The 22,054-nt window shown below is 45.3% G+C and overlaps 1 protein-coding gene across 1 annotated transcript in view; it reads right to left on the minus strand.

Annotated features, from left to right (window-relative positions):
• Window positions 1-14,243, minus strand: part of SLCO3A1 (solute carrier organic anion transporter family member 3A1) — a 100,827-nt gene extending 86,584 nt beyond the window's left edge. The window contains exon 1 of the mRNA XM_033167098.1: window positions 13,921-14,243. Within this exon, the coding sequence (XP_033022989.1) occupies window positions 13,921-14,136 (216 nt within the window). The 5' untranslated portion in view covers window positions 14,137-14,243. The remainder of the gene's footprint in view (window positions 1-13,920) is intronic.
• Between the last annotated feature and the right edge of the window lie 7,811 nt (window positions 14,244-22,054).

Below are 22,054 nucleotides of genomic sequence, written 5' to 3' on the forward strand. Positions count from 1 at the left end.
TTCTGGTGCAATCCAGTGCTGACACTTTCTCCAGCAAGCAGTTAGAATGTCTGCAACTATTCCATAACATCCCAGCAACTCATTCAGTGGCTCAGGGAGAAGGCTCCAGCAACAGATGATCGGCCACAGGATATCAATTTTTAAAACGTTTAAGCTAAATCTGCAGAAATGAAAAATGGGGAAGGGCGTAACCGTTGGCTTCCTGGCAACCTAAAAATGTTTCTGTGGGTTATGTGATAAATTGCAACTGACCTGTTTCAAGGATGGTTGAAGCTGGCATTGTAGAACATTTCTAAAAGTGATTTATAAATGGCAAATAATTTTAAAAAAAATGCCACTTAAGCAGCACAAAACTGAAGTTGGCCTTTGGGATAAAAGAGAAACGTGTGGCTTTAAACATCTTAGTGCTTCTCTTCTGTAACAGCATTGTGGGTAGCATAAACTTGAGCTTGAAGGAAATCCCACAAAGGAGTCAGCAAAGTTGGTCTCACTGATAAATTCCTTAGGTATACTTGCTGGTTGCCCCGAGCCCCACCCAAGGGCTTGTTTTGGCTGGCTCAGTATAATCCTAATAATAGGTTTTGCAGAAGGGAAGAGGGTGGTGTCAAATGGCAGCAGTGGCATGATGAAGTCTGGCTAGCTCTTAAAGCACTCTGCATTTACATCACCCGACCAGCCTGTTGAGACGTGCAACTGGCTGCTCATTATGGACTGAATGTTACCATATGTTCCAACACAGCATAAAGAAAGGACATCCTTTTGGCAAGCTACATTTAGTGTGGCAGCACTTGCCCTTTGGAACTCCCTCCCACTGCATATCAGACAGGCGCCTGCTTTGCAGGCTTTCTGGTACCTGCTAAACCCTTTCAACACGCCTTCCTAAAATATTTATCCCAGTTGATGTGTGTCCTGGTTCTGACCTGACTTTATGTATGCGTTGTTGTTTGAAGCGTTTCAACATTTATAGCTGTTGTTTTTCTAATCACACACACACACACACACACACGTGTGTCATTATATTGTAAATCAGTTTGAGCTGCACCATGGGAAGTGATTCATAATTGAATTTACCCTCCAACATTTCTCCAATGAAAATAGGGACATCCTATTCAACAACAATGAAAACAACAACATTTTTATTAATTATACCCCACCCATCTGACTGGGTTCCCCCAGCCACTCTGGGCAGCTTCCAACATATAAAATATTTTTTTTAAAAAAAATTAAACCTTACCTATACAGGGCTGCTTTGGGATGTCTTCTAAAAGTTGAATACAGTGGATGCTCAGGTTGCGAACATGATCCGTGCGGGAGGTGCATTCGCAACCTGCAGCGTCACATTTGCGCACACGTGAGTCGCGATTCGGGGCTTTTGTGCATGCGCAAAGTGCAATTTAGTGCTTATGTGCATGCGCGAGCACCGAAACCCGGAAGTAACCCGTTTCAGTACTTTTGTGTTCGGCGTGGTGCGCAACCCAAAAACACGCAACCTGAAGTGTCCGTAACTGTAAGTGACTGTAGTTACTTATCTCCTTGGCTCAGGGGTCGCGTAATTCCATAACCACCAACGTTTCTCCGATGAAAATAGGAACGTCCTAAGGGAAAGCGGGACATTCCGGGATCCAATCAGAAACTGGGATTTACTTCAGTAAATCCAGGGCTGTCCCTGGAGGGCCTGTGATAATGATAATGCCTTCATTCAGGAAACCTTTGCAGCCACATCCTGCCTCTCCCTCCGCTGTTACCAAATCACGCCTACAGCCGTCTCTCACACCCTCATCTTGTCTAGCTATTTTTGGTTACATCCAGGAATGGACATGCACTGAAAGCCATTCATTGACCTGTGTTTTACTCAGGTGAATAACTGAAATAGAAATCAATGGCCATGGCTAGCTTAGGTCTCTTAATTTCATAGTAACACTATCTACATTTTCACACCTGGGATTTGCCTTTAACATGCATTTGTGGGCACATTTTACTTATTTTTTTGCCATATGTTTGAATCAGGACCCAACAGTTAAAGACCAAGGGGGTATAAGCTAAATTTTACTTTGAGCCACTGAAATGAATGAACCTGACTATGTTAACTCCATTAAGTTCAGTATGTCTGCTCTTGTTTATATAGAAATTTTATTTTTCAATTTTGGATTATTATTTTTTACAGAAATACAAATCCAATAGCTTCCCCTATAAACATATATGTTATGACTTCCCTCCACCCCTTTTGCGGTTTCCTTATAATGTTAATTTTTAATACTGCATTTCCTACATTATTCCATTTATTAGTTACTCCCTGATTTTTCTTTAGCATTACCCTTAATTACTTGCTAATCCTGTTACATTAATCCTGCTAATGAACTTAAACGTATACAAAAAAACTTTTCGAATATCCCACAAATTTCCCCCATTCCTTAATGAAATTCATTTCTTCTTGGTTTCTTATTGTTCCAGTAAGTTTTGCTGATCTCATTAAAACTTAGTTGAACACCATGTCAGTGCTCTAATATGCACCGTGATAGGGGTATTCGGGGTTAAATCCACCCTCTGTATTTATTTATTTATTTTATTTCATAAAATTTATATGCTGTTTGATTGTAAAAAAAAAAAAAAACCCTAAGCAGCTTACAAAGGGAGAGAAAAACAATTAAATTATCAGTAAAAACAATAAAAAATGATTATAATCAACAATAAGCCCAAAACCCGATTAAAGCACATAGCACCTGTTTACTGAAGTGTTGTTGTTTCAAAGAAAGAAAATATCCCCATTAGATACATGGATGGCAATGATTCAATATTTCCCTATATTTCCACATTATTAAATATTATTCTAAATAACAAAGGAAACATCTGTATATCAGCAACTAATATTAGCCTTTGGCAAGGAAAAGAAAAGGGGAAAACAACTTCAAATCATCTCAAATTAACTTAAATGTATGGTTGCTGACCTTGAGAAAGACATCCTGGAGAGTGAAGTCAAATGGGCCTTAGAAAGCCTTGCTAACAACAAGGCCAGTGGAAGTGATGATATTCCAGCTGAGTTATTTAAAATTTTAAAGGATGATGCTGTTAAGGTGCTACACTCAATATGCCAGCAAGTTTGGAAAACTCAGCAGTGGCCAGAGGACTGGAGAAGATCAGTCTACATCCCAATCCCAAAGAAGGGCAGTGCCAAACAATGCTCCAACTACCGCACAACTGCGCTCATTTCACACGCTAGCAAGGTTATGCTTAAAATTCTACAAGGCAGGCTTAAGCAGTATGTGGACCGAGAACTCCCAGAAGTGCAAGCTGGATTTCGAAGGGGCAGAGGAACCAGAGACCAAATTGCAAACATGCGCTGGATTATGGAGAAAGCTAGAGAGTTCCAGAAAAACATCTACCGGTACTTCTGCTTCATTGACTACGCAAAAGCATTTGACTGTGTTGACCACAGCAAACTATGTCAAGTTCTTAAAGAAATGGGAGTCCCAGATCACCTCATTTGTCTCCTGAGAAATCTCTATGTGGGACAAGAAGCTACAGTTAGAACTGGATATGGAACAACTGATTGGTTCAAAATTGGGAAAGGAGTGTGACAAGGCTGTGTATTGTCTCCCTGCTTATTTAACTTACATGCAGAATTCATCACGCGAAAGGCTGGACTGGATGAATGCCAAGCTGGAATTAAGATTGCCGGAAGAAATATCAACAACCTCAGATATGCTGATGACACAACCTTGATGGCAGAAAGTGAGGAGGAATTAAAGAACCTTTTAATGAGGGTGAAAGAGGAGAGTGTAAAATATGGTCTGAAGCTCAACATCAAAAAAAACTAAGATCATGGCCACTGGTCCCATCACCTCCTGGCAAATAGAAGGGGAAGAAATGGAGGCAGTGAGAGATTTTACATTCTTTGGCTCCATGATCACTGCAGATGGTGACAGCAGTCACAAAATTAAAAGACGCCTGTTTCTTGGGAGGAAAGCAGTGACAAACCTAGACAGCATCTTAAAAAGCAGAGACATCACCTTGCCGACAAAGGTCCGTATAGTTAAAGCTATGGTTTTCCCAGTAGTAATGTATGGAAGTGAGAGCTGGACCATAAAGAAGGCTAATCGCCGAAGAATTGATGCTTTTGAATTATGGTGCTGGAGGAGACTCTTGAGAGTCCCATGGACTGCAAAAAGATCAAACTTATCCATCCTTAAAGAAATCAGCCCTGAGTGCTCACTGGAAGGACAGATCCTGAAGTTGAGGCTCCAGTAATTTGGCCACCTCATGAGAAGAGAAGACTCCCTGGAAAAGACCCTGATGTTGGGAAAGATGGAGGGCACAAGGAGAAGGGGACGACAGAGGATGAGATGGTTGGACAGTGTTCTCGAAGTGACTGGTATGAGTTTGGCCAAACTGCGGGAGGCAGTGGAGGATAGGGGTGCCTGGCGTGCTCTGGTCCATGGGGTCACAAAGAGCCGGACACGACGGAACGACTGAACAAGAACAACAATGGTTCTAAAGGAAACAAAACCTATGGTTGAACACTAACATGAAACTTTTTGAGTTCCAGTAGTTTATGAAGTAACTCCACCGCTCAATATATTTATTGTCAGCCTTTATTTTACACCTTTATTTTGGGATTTTGGTACATCGTTGCATTGCATTTGTCCCATTGGGAGATTTTCAAATTACTCACAGCTATTAATAATGCCATAGCAAGCTCTAATTCCCCCTTATTAGCAATTCTTTGGAAACTACAAAGGAGGATTTGTTTCTGATTTAAAACTACATTACATCCAACCATGCCTCTTATATTTATAATCTCTTGTCAAAAAGGCCTTACTTGGGTGCAGTTCTAGAATGTATTCATTACGTCCGTTCCTGGGTTCCTCACATATATCATGCTGAAGATTATAAATTATTTTTAACCTGGTAGGCATCAAATGCCATCTATATAGTACAGCATTTTATAATGACTTTCTTTCCCAGTAAGTGGGATTACGGTACATTTTTCACTATGCTTTTCGTAAACCCATTTAAAATAATCCCTAGAAATTACATCACCTATGCCTTATGTCATCCAGTTTCATAATTAGTTACTTTTCGTTCTACGTCAGGTAAGATCTCATAGAGGTGGCATCTGCAGGTACCAATTTAACGGTCATGGCTGCCACCACCATCCTGCCCAAAATCAGGAAACCATAGTTTGTTAAGGGTGCTGAGAGACATAGAATTGTAGAGATGAAAGGCCCTCTAAGGATCATCTGGTCCAACCTGCTGCAATGGAGGAATCACAGTTTAAGAATCCTTGACAGATCCCCCCCCTTCTGCAACAGATGAGCATTCTCATTCTCATTCTCATCATCATCATCATCATTATGATTATACTTAGCTGGTCCCCTATCTCCCTCGCAGAGCTACCATTCCCAGAGCAGTTGAAGAATCGACCCTTCTTCCCCGAGAACTCTGAGAACGGTTGCTCCTTGGACTCACCATCACCTGGGCTGGACCACATCCCTGGCGTCCACACCCAGCTGTGGATACGTTCTGGGCCCATTCACTGGTCTGACCAACCAACCAACCAACCAACCAACCACATGATTGCCCACAGGGTCAGCAAGGCAACAACTCCCCGTGCCCCAAATGAACCCCAATGCCCAGATTCCCAGCTTTCAATAAAAAGAGAAGTGTATCTGAAGAAGTGTGCATGCACATGAAAGCTCATACCGAGAACAAACTTAGTTGGTCTCTAAGGTGCTACTGAAAGGAATGTTTTGTTTTATTTTGTTTTGATGGCAGACCAACACGGCTACCTACCTGTAATAAAGAGAGAGATAGAGAAATAGTTATGTTTCTAGTGTTTGTAGAACTTCAGATGCGAGGCACAATATTTCAGGCACTATTCTCCTCATTTGTTTTGCAAGAAACCTGCCCATTCCCCAGGAGAAGGAAGAGGTGGAAGAATCGACCTTATAAACTTGAGATTTTTTTGGAAGAGCACTATACAAATCAGACTGAACATCGACCCCCCTCCCTTTTCTCTCTCTCTCTTGCTACTTCTTTTTTATTCTTCTTCCCCTTTTCTTTTTCTTTTCTTTTTTTCTTTCCCTCCTTCTTCTTTTAGACTTAAATTATTGTAAAGAAATAAAGGAAAATAAATTCCGATGGATTTGAAAATCATTTCTTGGAACATTAGTGGTTTAAACGACAAGAAGAAGAGAAACCAAATAGAACAGATTTTGAGGAAAAGGAAATGGGATATGTTTCCAAGAGACACACGTATAAGTATATGGCAAGGTGGTTGGTGGGAAGGGGGTGGGGGAAGGTTGGTGTGATCTGTGATTTTTTCTTTTTATTTGATATTTCTTCACTTTTATCTGTATTCTTTGTGATTTATATATTCAGTTATTTTTCTTTTTATTTGTATTTCTTTGTAACTTTTTGGCTTTGGGGGGTGGTAAGGGGGCGGGGGAGAAACCTGCCCGTTCCAAGCTTTCGGTTAAGTTTGTTTGTTTGTTTGTTTGTTTGTTTGGAGTATCTACTTTGCATGCGCATGCACATACACATAAGAAAAATTCCTGTGGTTGCACATGACCAAGCAACATGTTTCAGGATCGGTAAAGTACCGGTAATTTTATATCATTTTCCATACAACGCTGCATTGCTAGTGTTAAGATGAAAGTACCATGTATTATATGGATATCCAAGAATAATAAAACACGAGGAGTTTAGAGTTTGTCTCTCCTCCTGGGCCAAACGAAAAGCAAAAAAACAACCTCCATTTGGTTTCTGGGTTGATTAAAAAGGTCTATAAACCCTGACCTAGTAACAAAAGTGTGGTCTATTGATCACTGCTGGCCCTTGAGCTCCATTCTGGTGGTCTAAAGAAAGGCTGTAGAACAGGCATAGGAAAACTCCAGCCCTCCAGATGTTTGGGACTACAATTCCCATCACCCCTGACCACTAGTCCTGTTAGCTAGGGATGATGGGAATTGTAGTCCCAAACCTCTGGAGGGCCAGAGTTTGCCTATGCCTGCCGTAGAACAATCGTAAATATATGTACTTGGGCCTCACTGGAATCGTTCTTCTTCTTCTTCTTCTGATAATGGCTATTGAGGTAATTTGGCTTGGGACCAACAATTTTCATAATACTGTTGGTACTGGTACTAACATATTAAGTACCCATACACCTCAGGAACAGGTAACTTGAGAAACAGCCTTATCCCTTATTCACCGTCTGCCGCTGTCTGTGGGAGAGCTTCTCCTGCAAATTCCAAAGATCTCAGAAGCCCTCTCCACAATAACACAGAAGAACAGGGCTTTTAGTGTGGCTGACTCTGTTCTGTGGAAAAGCAGTCCTGTTGAGATTTGACAGGTACCCACTGTTGCACTTTCTGGAAACGGTCCAAGACATTTTTGTTCTGAAAAGCTTTCCCAGCAGATAAATGGGTCTTTTCCATGGAAGTCCGCTTTTAGGATTTTAAGTCTTGTTTTACACGTACTTTCGGCTTTTGTGTTTTATCTGTTGTTAATTATCTTACATGCAAATCACACTGAAACAGCAGTTTAGGAGGAGATTAATAAATCAGTTGTAATAATGACAATATGGCGCTGATTCAGCCTACTCATTTTTCTCTAGAAACCTTCCAGTTTCAACTGCTTTTTTGTCAGTGGCCTAATTCTGGGTTTGTGGCTTTCATAATACGGTGGTGGTTTTGACACAGCTGGGGGGAGGGGAGGAATGTTTAGGTCTGAAAAGCCCCCCTCACAGTTTTCAAGGGGTCCACAAAAACAACTGGAAAAAGGTTGCAAGCATGGGTAGGCAAACTAAGGCAAACTAAGGCCTGGGGGCCGGATCTGGCCCAATCACCTTTTAAATCTGGCCCGCAGGCAGTCCGGGAATCAGCATGTTTTTACTTGAGTAGAATATGTCCTTTTATTGAAAATGCATCTCTGGGTTATTTGTGGGGCATAGAAATTCGTTCTCCCCCCAAAATATATATATATATAGTCCGGCCCCCCACAAGGTCTGAGGGACAGTGGACCAACCCCTTGCTGGAAAAGTTTGCTGACCCCTGCTTTAAACAGATGCAGAGATAAGCATATCTGGCCACATTATATAGTTTAGTCGCTAGTAGGCTTTCTCTCTGGGTGCAGCCAGGAGGTTCCTGTTGCTGTTCTGTTCTTGTTGGAGGGAGGCAATAAAATGTTATTTATAGCTTCTTGACAGCAAGAAAACAGGAAAGGGTTTCTATAAACTGGGGTGAGGAACATTTTTCAAGTGGGGGTGGCATGGGCAACCTTCCAAGGTGGCGTGGCAGTGGCAGGGGGCACCAGAGGCAAGAGATGATAGAGAAACCGATGGGACTCTTGGCCCCACCCATCTGCACTATCCATGTAAAGCTGCATCCTACCAAATTTCCTAATCGATTTCCCCCAAAGAATCCTGGGAACTGTAGTTTGTTTAGTATGCTGAGAGTTCCTAGGAGACCCCAATTCCCCTCACAGAGCTACAGTTCCCAGGGTTCCCTGGGAAGTGGGATTGATTGTTAAACTACTCTAGGAATTGTAGCGCTGGGAAAAGAAGAAAGATATCCTTTAAAAATTCTCAGCGCCCCAAACAAACTACAGTTCCCAGGATTCTTTGGGACAAGCCATGACCATTAAAGTGGTATGACCCTGCTTTAAAATGTTAGTTCAGCTGGGGCCTTCATTGCAATCAGCACTGTTTCCATTCTGCCACAGTTTGAGTTCTGCTAAAACCTACATTATTTATCTCCACTATCCACCAATGTAATTAATTACACCATTAACTTCAGTGCATTTAGATAAGAAAGCTACTATCATGGCTCCCACTAAAGAATTCTGTAGTTTGTTAAGGGCGATGAGAACTGTTAGGAGGACCTCTGTTCTCACCACAGAGCTACAATTCCCTAGAGTTCCCTAGGAAGAGGGATTGACTGTCAAATCAATCCAGGAGTTGTCAATCAAGAAGTCACCACTTCATAACACAGCAAGGAAGAGTCAGCATTATAACCAGTAAAACCAAATGTGAAAACCCTCAATGTCTGAATGTAGACTTAATAATGTCCATTAACATCAGTGGGTCTACTCTGAGGAGGACTGGCACTGAATGCCACCCCGTATCACCCTCCAATCCTGAATCCGTTCTGTGCCACACTTTGCACGCCAGGGGTGCCTTGTAAAAGGTGAACCCAGCAGTCCCTACCATGGCTGATAGCACTTCTCCAAGATCCTTTGGCCAGAGTGCCAGAAGAACATAGCTGAGCCCCACCAAAGCCAGCAGCTCCAAACATCACCTCCTCCCTCCCCTGCAATAGTGAATAAAACAAAAGGCACAATGTCCTTTTACTGTGCATTTCTCCACCCTCCTACAACTTTCATTGGCTGCTGCATTCATGGGTGGGGAAACTAGCAAAGCACTGGAGGCACATTGCCTGTCTTGCTTTGTTCAATGTTCGGGGTGGGGTGGGGGAGGTGGAACAGATGTGGGGCAGATTGCTCTCCAGGGCAGCCACACTGTGTTGCAGTGTACAGGTTTAAGGTGGTGTGTGTGTGTGTAATCTCCTGTCCTGCTACCTGAAAAGGGATTGCTGAAATGGGAGACAAGAGCACAGGAAACAGTCACATACTGAGTCAAACCACCATCAGTCTTGCCTACGCGGACTGGCAGCAGTGGTTTCAGGCAGGGGACATTCCTAGCCTAATCTTAGAGATGCAGAGAACTGAACATGGGATCTACAGATATTTGAAAAGCAAGGTGCAAAAACAGGCCCCCATCTGCCTATTTTACTTTCCTGTACAGCCCATCCGGAGTAAAATAGACTCTACATAAGTGGTAATTCGACAACCAGCCTCCACATATTGTCCTGGGCAAGGAGGGTGGGTAGATTTTAATGTTTTTGGAACAAACTTCCTTGGGCGTGGATCATAGAATTGTAGAGCTGGAAAGGCTCACGAGGGTCATCGAGTCCAACCCCCCGCAATGCAGGAATATTTCAGCCAACGTGGGGCATGACGGAATACAAATGCTTTAAATGAAGGGTTATATCATGCAGTGTCCAAGTAGGCCTTCCAAGCAAGCTCTGAGGCTCAGGCTCTGAGGCTTTGCTGTTGCTTGTCTGTGCTGCTGTGATATCACAGAATGCTCAAACAGCATTTCAATCACTCAAGGTAAAGGTGGTCGCAGCTGAGTGTTAAGCGAAAACACAGCTTCTCTGAAGCTCTGGACTGGGGGTGGGCCAGGGACTCATGGGTTCAATCGACGGCATTGACGGCAAGATCAAAGAAGAGGTACAACTCCTGCTATTGATATTCTCAATTTCAATTAGAGAACAGAGTCTCTCTCTCTCTCTCTCTCTCTCTCTCACACACACACACACACACACACTTTATAACAAGGAAACAGCAATCCCACCCACACTATTCTAAAGCAATGGAACAACTTGGATTTCCACATTAGCTGCCAAAATAGCAATCTGAATTAGGGGGTGCGTAAAAAGCCCAATTAAGGGAGCGAAAGAACTGCAGAGTGGGAAGGCTCGAAGCACAGTTCCTCAGTTGGACCAGAACCTTTTACTATTTACTAACATTTTTACAACCCACAGCATTTTGAGCAGAATGGTCAAGCCAGCTCACAATGGCGCATTTCCCTCAATGCGCTTGCACCTGAATTTCATTTCTCTGCAGCTATTGGCACGTCCAGATAAAATATTGCCTCCATGCAAGGCCACATTGAAACACCCAGCGCAGGCCTGCATTTCACAGCACACATCTCAAACTCTTTCCGCTCTTTCTGTTTCCATCTGTTCACCAGAGCCAACCGAGGGAGTTTGCTGCCTCTCCACACAAAACCCATTGGGCAGAACTAGCCAACGGCAAACACAGGACAACCCAGGCATGAGACGCACCCCGTGCTTGTGAATGACACACTGTCACTCAGATCCAGCAAGGTGAAACAGAGTGAGAGGAGGAACAGTGAGACGGCATCCCATTCTTCCTTCTTCCGATTTGCTTTCCTTGGCTCAGGTACCCTGACATCTGATCTCAGAGCAGGACAGCTGGTCCCCAGATCAAACCCACTTGCCTTGCGCTCTCAGATTCCAAATGCAACCTTTTATCTCCCACCCCACCCCACCACCCCCCCGCCATCCAAAAGCTGTGCTTGTTCTCTCCCCATCATACAAAGGGAAAGACAGCAGGCAACCCCAGAGCAAATGCTGAGTCACTTAATGAGAAAACCAAGCTTGCTAATAGCCACCCCCTGCTTGCAAGGTGGTCTGCACTGGAGATATGCAAGCCAGGTGACTGCAGAAACCTTTCTCCACTTTTGCTACTCCCTGTTTCCCTTTCACCTTCAGGGCAAGGACTCAGGTGAGAAGCTCATGGCTGAATGCAGGCCCTAAATAGAACTGCACTGGCTCATCAGAGAAGAACGTAAGACGAATCTAGCTGGGTCAAGCCAAAGGCCCATCTAGCCCAGCACCCTGTTCTCACAGTGGCAACCAAATGGCCCAATGGGAACCCCCCAAGCATGACCTGAATGCAACACCCCCAAGTGTCCCTATTTTCCAGGGACAGTCCCAGATTTACAGAAACCGTCCAGGAATGTCCTGCTTTTCCTTAGGGTGTCCATATTGTCATCAGAGAAATGTTGGAGGGTGTGGAGTTATGTGACCCCCTGAGCCAAGGAGATAAGTAGCTATACAACCTTTAGAAGATATCTGAAAGCTGCCCTGCCTAGGGAAGTTTTTATATATGTTGGAAGCCACCAAGAGTGGCTGGGGTGCAAACGTTGTTGTTGTTATTAAATAGGATGTCCCTATTTTCATCAGAGAAATGTTCAAGTGTCTGCAGCAGTCCAGAGGTGGCGTTAGGACAGTGCCACTGATTTGCTTCCACTGAGTGCTCAACCAAGGTGGGCACCTTCTCAAAGCCCAGTGAACACTTGCCTGGCTCTGGGAAGGAAGTATGAGGGCTCTGGCAGGGTCCTAGAGTTCTCCTCCCTCCTTCCCAAAGCTGGGCAAGCACTTAGCGGACTTTGGGGAGGAGGTGGGAGGGCTCTAGAACTCTGCCAGAGCCTCACACCTCCTTCCCAAAGTCCAGCACTTGTTACCGGGCTTAAACCAGCACCTTGAGGGCTGTGGGGAGGGCATCATATGTTAGCCTTGCATAGGACAGCATATTAGCAAGGTTCACCCCTGACACATTTTCTGCCTCCACTGTAGGAGGCAGTGTGCCTCTGATTGCCAGTTGTTGGGAATCACAAATGGGGAGAAAGCACTGCTGTGCTTTGGTCCTGCTTGTGGGCTGCCCTTTTGGGAATTTGGTTGGCTGCTATGAGAACATGATGCTAGACTAGAAAGGCCTCTGGCCAGATGCTGCAGGGTCCTTGGCATATAGCCATTGCTGCTAGCAACTCCTGATAACCTTTTCCCATTGCCAGCAAAAGGTGCAGGATGGAGACAATTATATTCACATGATAGGCTACAGTATATAGCTGTACATTAAATTATTATTATTATTATTCACAGCTACAATTACATCAGTCAACAGGATGATCAGGAAAAAGCCAAGCCCCACAAAGCTTACAATTAGGGTTGCCAGTTTTTACTGTCTTTATTTGACCAGTCCTTGTGCCTTTAAACAGCACTCTGGTGTGAAAATGCTCGTTTCCATGGTCTTGAAGCACTTCAAGCTGCTGATCACTGCAGATTACAAGGCACAGTTAAGGATCTTTCCCCCCTTCTGGTCAGCTGGTAACCCACACTTAGAATGTACAACTGAGAGGAGAAAAGGGTAAAGTGGCTTAAGCAAATGCAGTTTTTGTGCTCTTAGGCCTCATTTCGCAGCATGCATGTGGATGGGGGAGTAGGGTTTAATCATACCCAACTGTGGCTAAATGTCCGAATGTACCTTAACTGGGATACCTTTTTGCCAGCCTTGTAAGGCGGGCTAGAATAATAACTGCCCCCTTTATGAATTGGCAAGGGGGAGGCCACAGCCATCATAAAGCAGCAGAGTGCATTCCTAGCCAAAGGGACATTTGACCCAGGGGCTTCCTGGCTGACAATCACCATGCCAGCTAGATACACAGATATCACTGCCTCCGTTGGTTCAGCTTCTGTCTGTCAGACCAGAGCGGGTAGAGTTAATCAGGTCACAGAGGGGTTGACCCACAATGGCCTCTGCTTAATTCAAGTTGATGATTACAATTATTAGCATTAGGAATGTATATCCCCAGTGGACCCCTCAGCCACAGCATCTCTAGGAAGAGAATATTGCATACCACCTATGCAAATATGGGATTCTTTCTACCCCACACAGGATTACTCCGGAGGAACTACCGCGGCCAGGGCCAGTTACTGAAGGCGCTCCCGATGCAGCTCTCTCTCTCTCTCTCTCTCTCTCTCTCTCTCTCTCTCTGTGTGTGTGTGTTTGTGTGTGTGTGTGTGTGTGAATCGCCCATTAATTGCAGGCAGGGGAGGCCACGCTTCCCCCTCTCCCTCTCATCCCAACCGAAGCTCAGCGGCAAGGCTCAGGATGCCCGGAGGAAGCCGCCGCGGACAGCTTGCCTGGACACCAGGAGGGAACCGAGGCTGCTGGCTGTCCATCAAGCCACCTGCACCAAACACGCCCCTCCTCGCATCACCTTCCATCCTACTGAATCTGGCACGGGACCCGGAATGAGGGGGGGGGAGGTCGGAATGAGAGAGATAGAGCGAGGGTCCCTATCCCTCTCGCCCCCAGACCCCCAATATCGTCCGCAGCCTTGGCTGACGCTACAGCGGAGAGGGGCTAAAGATGCCACCCGCATGCCCGATTCCTCTCTCTTCCTCTCCAAAAGAAGGCGGCACCCACTTTCCTCCTGCGCACTTTCCGCACCCCCTCTCCGGCTCCCCCCGCTCCCCGGCCCCGCTGGCTCACCAGGTAGGCGCCCACCGTGCCCTGCGCCAACATGAGCGCGCACTCGGAGACCAGGAAGATCTGGATGTTGGAGACGCACGGGGAGCTCTTCTTTTTCCTCTTCTTGGCGCGCTGCGACTCGTCCCCTTGCAGCTCCCCGCCGTCCCCGCTGCTGTTGCTCCCGCCGCCGCCGCTTCCTCCTTCTCCCGAGGAGCCGCGGGGCTTCTTGCCCTGCATCCTCCTCCTTGGCCCTCTCCGCGTCCCCACCGGCCACCCGGGAGCAGCGGAGGCGGCGGCTCCGGGGGCCAATCAGGCGCGCAACGACGGCTGCCCGCGCCTGCCTCGCCTCCTGCGGGCTCCTTCTGCCGCCGCCGCCGCTGCTGCTCGCACCGCTGCCATGGCCGGCCCGCTCCCTCCTTCCTTCCTCCGCCCGCTCGGCTCCCTCCCTCCTGCTTTCCTTCCTTCCCTCTCGCTCCCTCTCTCGGCCGCCGCTCCAGCGCCGGCTCCAGAGCGCGGCTGCTGTTTCTGCTGCTTGCTTGGCCCAACCCGCCTGCGCCTTTGCTGGGCTGGAGCCAAGAGGGGAGAATGGCGCGCCCCGAAGAGGAAGCGGGGCAGGTCGTCGTATTTTCTCTCCTCCCCACCCCCGGGAAATATTGGTTCTGCGCTGTTTCTGGAGGAGGAGGAGGAGGAGGAGGAGGAGGAGGAGGAGGATATGGTACAGCCTTGCATGCAGAAGGTCCCAGGTTCAACTCTCAGCATCTCCAGGAGAGGCTGAGAGAGACCCCTGTCTGAAACGCTGGAGAGCTGCTGCCAGTCAGTGTAAGCAACACTGAACTAGGTGGGCCATGGTATGAAGCAGCTTATCCAAGGGCCCTAGCTCAATAGTAAAACATCTGCTTGGCATGCAGAAGCTGGCTGGGTTAACCCCCAGTATCTCCAGGTAGGGCTGGGAGAGACCCCCTGCCTGAAACCTGGGAGAGCTGCTGCCAGTCAGTGTAGATGATACTGAGCTAGATGGAACAATGTATCTGACTCAGTATTAGGCAGCTTCCTATGTGGCAAGGTTTTGCCACTCTGGGAAGGAGTTTCCTCTTTGGCCCCTGATTAGCACTGGAGTCTTCCAGGAGGGTGGAGCAGGTCCAGCTCTGTCATTAGGCTGAGGGAGGATGCAGCTCCAGATATACAAACCTAAGAAGAGCCCACCCAGATCAGGCCCATCTAGTCCAGCATCCTGTTCTCACAGTGGCCAACCAGATGCCTGTGGGAAACCTGCATACAGGACCCGAACTCAAGACCCCTCTCCCCTTTAGTGATTCCCAGCAACTGGCATTCAGAAGCATTGCTGACTCTAACTATGGAGGCCGAGCATAGCCATGCAGGCTAGTAATCATTGGTAGCCCTCTCCTCCATGAATTTGTCCAGTCCTTTTTCTGAAGCCATCCAAGTAGGTGACCATTGCTGCCTGCCCTGTACTTCATTGTCCTCTCTCCCCTGTTGAACCTGAATTCCTCTGACAGTCCAGTCAGTTTCTGCACGTGGAACAGGGCGGGTGAGATGCCATCTTCTGCTTTGCCCTCATGCAACAAAATTGCTCGGGTGAGGCTGTGGGTTTGGGCAAGGCTGCGAGGCCCCCACCAAGTTACTGAGGATGGAAAAGGAGAACCACTTTGGGAACCAGATATGGAGAAGGAAGTGAAGAGAGTGCTGGGCTGGACAGTAGAGGTCAGGATGAGGCTCCGCTGTTCCTGGAAAATGAGAGGAAGGGTCCAAACCAGGTCTGGCCCACTTTTGAGGCAGGGTGACTGACAATGATAAATGTCTAGCTGTGCTGATAATTTGCTTCCTTGTGACTTAATAGGGCTCTGCATCAACACACCCGGGCTAAAAGTTCTGCTCACCACTTCTAGGCAGTGGTGGGCCACTGATGGCCCCTGGCTTGCTCTGCAGACTAGCATCCCTTGGTACCACCCAAGAAACCTCAGACTAACCAATTGCCACTTGTCCAACATGGAGCAACTAATTTGTGGGCATATTTGCTTATTCATACCATAAGCTTTCCATCCCAGCCTCCTGCAGATCGCCCGGTTCCGATTTCCTCAGGCCTCTCCCCAATTGACAAGGAGAGAAATTTTCAAGGAGAAACTGTAATTAGCCAGCCATCTCTACAGGATGTTTTGTTCCAACTCTCTAGTCCTCCAGATGGTGCTTTTAGAGTGCAAGCTCTTGTGAAGATTAACCTGGGAATTCATTCCAATGGAAGGTGCATCGCCCCTGGAGCAAACACACCTTCACACCACGCAGGCATGTGCAAAGATCTAAACATTTGGGAATTATTTATTCACAAAAGTTACTTTTTAAAAATATTTTTTTAGGACATGAGCTGCCTGGAAATCCAATAGCCATGCTGTTTGGACTACCTCACAGGGTTTTCCTGAGAGTAAAAGTGAAAGGGGGGAGAACCACAGGCACCAAATCATAGAATCATAGCATTATGGAGTTGGAAGGGACCCCAACGGTCATCTAATCTAACCCCCTGCAATGCAGGAATCTCAGATAAAGCATCCAGGACAAATGGGCATCCAACCTCTGCTTAAAAACCTCCAAGGAAGGAGAGTCCAGACGTATTGGAAAACTGACCAACTCCCCACCAGGGCTGAATGGTTATTGAAATTGACAGAATATGTGGAATTAGCCTCTCTTTCAGAAAGAATTAGAGACAAACCCAGACTGGAGCTGATTCAAGAATGGGATAATTTCAAGAAATATTTTAAAAATAGCTGTAATTTGAACACGGTAGTAGCTTTTGAAGGATTTCTGTAAATAATACATATTAAGGAAAATGGCACTGATATAGAAAAGATGGTTTTTACAAAACAGTAAGGATGAAATTCTGCAATATCTTTACTATAAGGGAAAATATGGAGAGGATGGGAAGCCATAGATTTGTGTAGAAAACACATAGTTGAAATCGTATGTATCTTTTGTGAGCATTGATATCTTTATTGGATTGATGGAAATGAATATGATTACATGTTGTATGTACATGGGAAACAAACAATAAAACATCCAAACTGGAAAAAGAAGAAAAAAGGAGAGTCCATAACCACCCGAGGGAGACTGTTCCACTGTTGAACAGCTCTTACTGTCCGAAAATTCTTCCTGAATACAAAAGCCTTACATCTGTCCATTGGGGTCATTCACAATGCCACTGAATTTGTGGCCAGCATGAGCATTATTATTTAACTACATTTATTTCAAAGTATTTCTAAACCACTCTCTGTACACACTCCCCAAGTGGCGTACAAAAATACCACCATAGAACAGTAACATAAAAAACATAATTCAGCATAAGAACATAAGAACAGCCTATTCTGGATCAGACCATTGACTCGTCTAGTCCAGTATCCCATTCTCATGGCAGCCAACCAAATGCTTGTGGGACCTGAGCACAAGAGCACTCTCCCCTTCTGTAGCTTCCAGCAACTGGTATTCAGAAGCATTGCTGTCTCCTACAAGGAAGGAAGAACACAGGCATCATGGCTAGAAGCCCATGAATTGGTCTAATCCTCTTTTCAAGCCAACCAAGCTGGTGGCATGAAGAAGTCCTTCCTTTTATTGTCCTGAATCTTCCAACATTCTGCTTCAAGGGACGTCTGTGAGTCCTAGTGCTGCAAGAGAAAGGAGGGGGGACGACGACGACAAAATTCTCTATCCACTTTCTCCATGCCATGTGTCATTTTATAAATGTCTGCCATGCCACCTCTTACTTGCCATTTCTCTAAACTGAAAGATCCCAAACACTGCAATTGTTCTTCATAGGGGAATGGATTGACCCCCTTGATCATTTGGGATGGGTCCCCTTTTCTGAATATTTTCCAACACTACAATCACCTTTTCCATGTATTTCAATGGAGCCATTCACTCACACAATCGACATTTGTTATGTACAAAGAACTCAAGCAGTAAGCCTTGAGGTGTAAACTAGTTAGCAACAATTCGTCCAAGGATCAGCAGAGTTGACATGAGGCCAGATTTAGATTCACAAAATGTTTAGGGGTATGCATAACCCCAGAAAAAAGCACTGCCTTAAACCAACTTTCCCCAACCTGGCGCCTTCCAGTTGTTTCAGACTACCAATCCTATCAAGCCAACCCACAATTGGGGAAGGTTGCTTTATACTGTACATTTTTTAGCACTACCAACTGGAATTCTGAAAGAACCTCGTTATAAACTACGTTTGCCTGGAAGCCTGATCGGTTACCTGCCCCTTCAGTCCTAGATTGTAGGTGTGCATAGTCATTAAAGTCCATGGTCACCTTGAATTCTTGTTTGCAAAGCTCCCATTAATTTCAAATGGGGCCAGGATCCCATTCTGCAGCTGCACTTTACCACTGCAGGAAACCATTTCCAGCATTTAAACATTTTGCAAAATGATCAGGCCAGAACCAGTGAGAAGGTAATGAGCTGAAATAAATATGCCGGTCACGCACAACATTCCCCCCTCCGCACTCATAAATACACTCATAACATGATATATCAGCAGAAAGGACACACCAAAGGTCATCCAGCTCCACCCTTTGCATAGAAATAGGTATCTATGCACTTACAGATCTTTGCACACCAAACCCAACCCAGCAAGATGCAGTAGTCCTAAATCCATGTCACCAGATGGATGTTTTTTTTTTTAAATAATACTAGAATTTGGGGCTCTCCAATGAAACTGAACCTTGGAGAATTCAGGATAGACAAAGGAAAGTTCTTCACACAGTGCATGGAAAACTGGAATTTGCTCCCACCAGAGATAGTGATTGCCACCAACTTGGATGACTTTAAAAGACGATTAGGCAAATTTCTGGAGGATGAGGCTAGCGATAGCAATGATGGCTGTATTCTATCCCCCCCCCCCCCGTTGCCAGGGCTTCCTCAAGGCATCTTGGCACCTGAGACAGCCCCCAAAATGGTGCCCCCTCCCCATCAGAGAAGAAGGGGGTGGGGGAATATCTACACCAGGAACAAGCAGGGAAGAAAGATCAAAATCGGAACCTGCTGCCCTGGTGGATTCTGCCGCCTGAGGCAGTCGCCTCACCTTGCCCCCTGGGTGAGCCAACCCTGCCTATTGTTGGAAGCAATATGCCTTTGAATCAGTGCTTGATTGCCAAATAGGCAGAGTAGGCACCAACCTATGAGGCCGCACAACAACGGATCAAAATAATATTGATTTGATCTTGAAAGAAAATTACAATCAAGCTTTCTTAGTTCAATGTGGGGAGGGAGCTGAGATTTTGACTGCCTAGGGGCCTCCACAGGGTTTAATCCAGCACTGCACTGAATACCAGGGCATCACAGAAGGGGAGACCACTTTTGCACTAAGGTTTTGCTTCCAGGCTTCCCACAGGCATCTGTTTGGACACCGTGGGAGCAGGGTGCCGGACTAGACCTGATCCAATCGAGCTCTTCTAAAGCTCTTATTAATTTTACAGCTCATTTCTATTCCTCAATCCAACAGTATTCATTTCTGGCCATGGTGAAAATGCATGGAACCTCCCCCACAAAAAATGAGAGTGAAAGAGCTGGGTGGGTGGCTAAGTGAACTGGCTGGTTTCTGTTCTTTGCTTGGCAGACTGAACTGACAGCCTCAACAGCACAGCCAGTTCACCAAATGTTCTGTCTTTTGCTAGCCTGAAGAACGCTGTTCCTTTGGGTCTGACTTGCAGCTAGCTTACAAAATAACTGAGACATTGCACTGCTAACTTTCACCCGTTCCTTTTCCTGTGTCAGTATCCAAGGCATTTGTGTATTAAGACATGACAGCTGTCAGTTGGCAATAGTGTGCTAGGCCTAGGTGATTTTTTTGGCTCAGTAAAGAGTGATTAGCTCAATTGCTTCATCACTTAAAAGAATGGAACACAATTTTCAGCTTCATTGAGGTAGTGGGCTCATTAAGCTTGGCACAGCTGAACTTTGTGTGCGTATGTATGCAAACATCCTTGAGATGTTGAATTTAATTAAAAGACCTTTTCATAAAAAGAAGTCAGCAAATTCTGGCAGGAGAGAGTGAGAGTGCGCACTCTAGAATTAACAGGGAGAAAGTCTTGCCAGCCAGGAACTCCAAAGGCTAGACCACTCACCTGTCAGTCGTCACTATGACGTCCAGTGACACTGTGATTTGAACCCTCAGTTGTTGTGAGTTCAAAGTGCAGCATAGGGCTGTTTAAAAGCCACGTTGTAAAGAGCCTTGTGCTACTCTTTAAACCAAAAACTTTAAAAAGTAATAATAGTTGCTTAACTTGGTAGGATTTAGCCCTTGTTGCCCTTATAGACTTTAATCCACTCAAGGAGTAGGAGAAATGAAAAGCAGAAACAACACAACCAACTAAAATACCTGCCACTGATACCAGAATGACAATACCAGAATTCAATTATGCCACATTTCAAAGGTATTTTCTCAGTTAACAATGTATACAATGGTACCTCTGGTTAAGAACTTAATTCGTTCTGGTGGTCCGTTCTTAACCTGAAACTGTTTTTAACCTGAGGTACCACTTTAGCTAATGGGACCTGCCGCTGCTGCTGTGCCACCACCATGTGATTTCTGTTCTCATCCTGAAGCAAGGTTCTTAACCCGAGGTACTATTTCTGGGTTAGCGGAGTCTGCAACCTGAAGTATCTGTAACCCGAGGTACCACTGTACTGATATCTTGGGGGCTCCTCAGCTACACAAGGCCCTAATTCTGCACACCTTGCACATGCCTATAAATCCACCACTGATGCAGTAATGACTTCTGCCTATGATTGAGTGTTCTGGATGTTGACCCAGAGGGAATTTCCAGGGGTGATTTATGTAGATGGATGGTTGCTATGAGCTGAGAGGTGTTTCGTATGGGGAATTTCGGAGTGGAAATCCAAACCTATAGCAGCCCTGGCTCTGAAACACGCTGTGTGCTGCTGTAAGGCACTTTTTCTCAGCCACAGGAGGGTCCCCAGCTTCAGCCTGTGGACACAAGCTTGTGTTGACATTACCATTTGCAGGGGGGATATTAAATGTTTAGGATTCCACACAATTGTGAGCATGTCTTTGGATGATGGGAGGGATGGAAGTGAAGAGGGGAGAAAGAAGAGAGGAAATTAGCTTGCTTCAACTCCTAAGTACCTGGGTGAGGATATTTTTTTTTTTGAGGGGGGGGGTGCATCATGAGGTTAGAACAGGAACTGTGTGGGGAAACAGCTTGGGTCCAGTTTACTTGTGGGAACACCTTGCTCCATAAATGCCTGCTCAACCATATTGATCTGTGGAATTGGCACTGCTTCAGATGCCACATAATAATACTCCTTCTGTACTTGTAATAAATAAATCTTGTAGTGTGGCAGCAGTACTCTTTCGACACCAGCTTAAAACATTTTTGTTTAGGCAGTGCAGACATGCAGAAGTTACATGACTTTTATTTCTTTTTATCTACAGTTGATTTCAACCATCTTTTGAATATTTTAAAATGCACATTTTTAACTGTTTTTAATGTTTTTAACCAATTTAACTAATTTAAATGTTTTCATTTATATATTTGTCAACCAATTAGAGGTTTTCTTACAATCAAGTTGTATATACATTTTGGTCCAATAAGATTAACAAACAAATAAATAAAACATTTTACCCTTCGTGCTCTGGCCTGCACTGAAAATTCAGAATGTTGAACTTCTGGCCAACTTAAAAGAGGTTTGGGGGGGTCAAAACTGCCTTCCTCCCACCTCCGTCCACCTCTTTCCCCCCTTTTCTTCCCAATGTCTCAACAAATGTAACTGGTTTGTAAAAATGATACAGTACATGTAAAAAATACGAGAGAGAGACATTGCACATACTTTTGTAAATCAAGAAATCTTTAATAAAAATACTTCAAAAAAATAATACTGCCTTCCTTCTCTTAGATTTTTGAGGTTGGGGACAAGCCAAATGGTAAGCACCCATCAGAGGTGAGTGAGGAGTTGAGCCAGGAAGTATTTTGACGTGCAGCCCAAACAGGAAGCCTTTTATGTCTCTTCCCATATGAGAGGACCCAAATGGCAACTTGGATGCATACAGCCAATGCAGAGCCTAAGTGCCGGGGGCTGGGAAATGCTCCAAGTCACAATGTCAGTATTTTGCCACAAGGGGCAGCTGCAC

Source organism: Lacerta agilis, chromosome 13 (genome assembly GCF_009819535.1).
Source record: "Lacerta agilis isolate rLacAgi1 chromosome 13, rLacAgi1.pri, whole genome shotgun sequence".
Taxonomy (NCBI): domain Eukaryota; kingdom Metazoa; phylum Chordata; class Lepidosauria; order Squamata; family Lacertidae; genus Lacerta; species Lacerta agilis.